This window comes from Alligator sinensis, unplaced genomic scaffold, assembly GCF_000455745.1.
Source record: "Alligator sinensis unplaced genomic scaffold, ASM45574v1 scaffold417_1, whole genome shotgun sequence".
Classification (NCBI taxonomy): domain Eukaryota; kingdom Metazoa; phylum Chordata; order Crocodylia; family Alligatoridae; genus Alligator; species Alligator sinensis.
The window spans coordinates 1,287,651-1,290,685 of record NW_005842433.1 but is presented as its reverse complement, the minus strand read 5'-3'; the positions used below and the strand labels follow the sequence as shown (position 1 = coordinate 1,290,685).

General features: G+C 42.2%; 1 protein-coding gene across 4 annotated transcripts in view; it reads left to right on the top strand.

Annotated features, from left to right (window-relative positions):
• The window catches only part of LOC102374835 (vacuolar protein 8-like), a 58,919-nt gene that overhangs the window by 33,227 nt on the left and 22,657 nt on the right, over positions 1–3,035 (top strand). For all 4 annotated transcript variants that reach the window (XM_025211844.1, XM_025211845.1, XM_025211843.1 and 1 more), the window contains one exon: positions 850–978. In XM_025211844.1, the coding sequence (XP_025067629.1) occupies positions 850–978 (129 nt within the window). The remainder of the gene's footprint in view (positions 1–849; positions 979–3,035) is intronic.

Sequence of the window (3,035 nt, the reverse complement as noted above, 5' to 3'; positions counted from 1 at the left end):
GCAGGAATGAAACTCACCAACAGGCCATTAAACGTCCACAGGGAGCAGAGAACCCCATACACAATTTCTGAAAGTATTTTCAGGACATCTGATTTTAAATTGATGCCTGATCACAAACTGATGGAAAAAAAGTAACTTTATCTGCCTAATATACAGATTGTACCCTCTCCCTGTCACAATCCTCCAGATCTGCTCTCCCCTCCTGGTCACAGTCCTGCCCCTTCACAATCAACCCACCCCCTGCCCCTTCACAATCAAATGTTGTCTTTGTGGTTACTACAGCTATTGCAAACATGGCAGAGTTTATCTTAGGAAGGTATTTGATGAGTCTCTCCACCTCTCTTCTGGTGGGCCTTTTGGGACTCCGAGCTTTTTTTTAATGCCTGAACTCCTCAACTTATCATAGGTTGTTAGGGGGTCCTTTGTGGCTGTGGTGTGCGTGGGGGGAAAGTGGATGTTCTTGTGGACACTTTCAGCCATCACATGGCTACCTGTGATCACAAGGGATTGGACTTCATGACATAGGTGGTTGCTTCACTCTTATGTTCCCATGAGTTTCATCAGCCAGTGTCATAGACTCACCCAATCCCCACAGCACACCAGGTTTTCTGTAGAGGTCTCTGATATCCTCAGGGATAGCAGTCAATGGAGAACAAATTGAGAACTACAGCACAAAACTGCATCTACCCTGCAGCTGTTTTTTTAAGAGCATAAGCAAGGCTTATCTGGCAGAGCTGAGATAGTCCTACCCATGACATTCTCCTGAGGGCAGGTCACTGCTGTAGTGTAGGCAAGTGGTTTATCCTTGTCTTTATTGAAGGAGATTGAATAGCTTATTGCTCTTGGCAGGACACACTTACATGTGCAGAGATGCTGAACACCCTGGGCAAGCTACTGCTAACTCATAAAGCAGACCCAGTGCTTGTTGGTCATGCTGCCTGCATAATTAAAAACCTGATCCTTCCCCAAAACATGCAGGTGAGTACCACTTTTCTTTACAAAATTACACAAGGGAGGTGGGGCATCTTTACCCAGTAGAAGCTGGTTACACAAAAGAAAGTTTTTTTAAAAAATCATATGCAATGGATTAATGAGCTATCTCCCTCTGACATTCGTGACAACACTACCCCAGGTACAAGCTGGCAGCATCCCATGTACCACCCTTGAAGCTATTTCTTCCATCCTCATTTTCTCTATCATGCAACATTGCATATTAAGGAAAATAGGAAATGTCACACAAGACAGTGATACAGCCCCAGGCTTTTAGTAACTGTATCTTCTCTCTAGACATATATAAAATATAGCAGGGAAGCCTCAGGCATAGAGAGATTAAGTGACTTGCCTGAGTCACTCAGAATGGATGAGTAGGAAGTGAATCCTGAGTGCCCAAATCCCAGTCCAGGGCATTAACCAGGAGAAGAAGAGTAAGAGAAGGTCCCCACTTTCCAGGGTTGTATTTTAAAGACAGAGGATTGATTTGAATGTCAAAATGTATGATTTGTAGTCTGTGCATATGTTGTGTTATCTATAGGGGCTCATTTTATTTTGATAAAAATTCTGATGTACACTTTGAAAGAGCTTGTCATGAAGACCAATATGTTTCTCTTCTGCTGGCAATGTTTACATAACTCCTTTGACATTAATGGCAGTATGTCACAACTTCAGTGCTCATTCTGAGAAGTTGCCGTAAATCACACGAACATCTTTCTGCAAAAGTAAAAGGTGATTTTTCTTCCACCAGGTAATAAAATTCTCTTGTGACTCACTTTGAAAAGCAATGGAGTCTTGAATCAATCTGGCTCCTCTAGCACCATGGATAACCCACTAAACGATTTACAGAAAGATCCTAGTTTCAGAAACTAAATAGTGATAATCTTGCCCCCAACACAGCTACAGTGAACATCCCTCCTTTTTTCCGGATCCTGAAGATTTTGGTCATTTTGCTTGAGTGGGTGCCTATCTTGATTACAGTCTCCTAATTAGCTGATAACCAGTGATCCTGGTTTTCTCTGATAAAAATAAAATCCAACATTTTCTGATTTACACTCCCCCTCCCCAAATGCACATTTTTCTGTAATTAAAATGAAATGCCACTATATATAGTGCCTCTTAGGGACCACTTGGCAAGTAATGTAAGAAACACAGGCTTTGAATAGGACAGGTTAAACCCGCAGTCACTCTTACAGCATACAGGATTTACAGATCTTTAGCGATACACATTCTCCATGCTCTGTGACCAAAGATCATGCTCACCTGATCATGCTCATGACCAATCTGGCAATCGGGCAGATTGGTCCCTTCTACAGATAGACAGTGCTTGGTAAAGATCCTTACCCTAAATATGATCTCTTCCTCCTCTGACAAACCAGTCAGCTGTAGAATTTCAAGCAGGTGATCCTCTGGGAGATTTCAGCTTCCCTGGAGGTAAGCTGGGGAAACTTGATCCCTTCTGCATGTCTCTTTTCCATATCAAAACCATTATTTTAGGAGGGAACTGCCTTGGTTGGAAGACAATTGCAGTTAGTGCATCTCATGTTAGTTCTTCAAGAATAAACATTATGATAAAATGCCTTAGCCTGTTTTTGACATGTCTATGCTGCTATAGTTATATGCTCAAAATAAGAATGTAAGAACATAAGAATGACCATTTACTGGGTCAGACCATATGTCTCTCTTTCCCAGTAGCCGTTCCCCCACCCCACTGTTCCTCTCTCACTTGCAGCCTCTGGCATTTAAGGTATAGGAAGTTCTGATTCAGAGGCTGCATCCCTAAGTCTCATGCTCAATAGCTGCTGATGCTCCTTTCGTCAAAGAATTTGTCCAAGCCCTTTTTGAATCTGGTTAAACTGTCGACTTCCACATCTGGTGGCAATGAGTTCCACACTTTAATTACACACTGTGTGAAAAAGAGCTTCTTTTTCTTAGTTTCAAACTTACTATGCACTAGTTTCATTTTAGGCCCCCTAGTTCTTGTATTCATAGTTTCATAGTAGCTAGGGTCAGGAGGGACCTGAACAGATCATCTAGCCTGACCC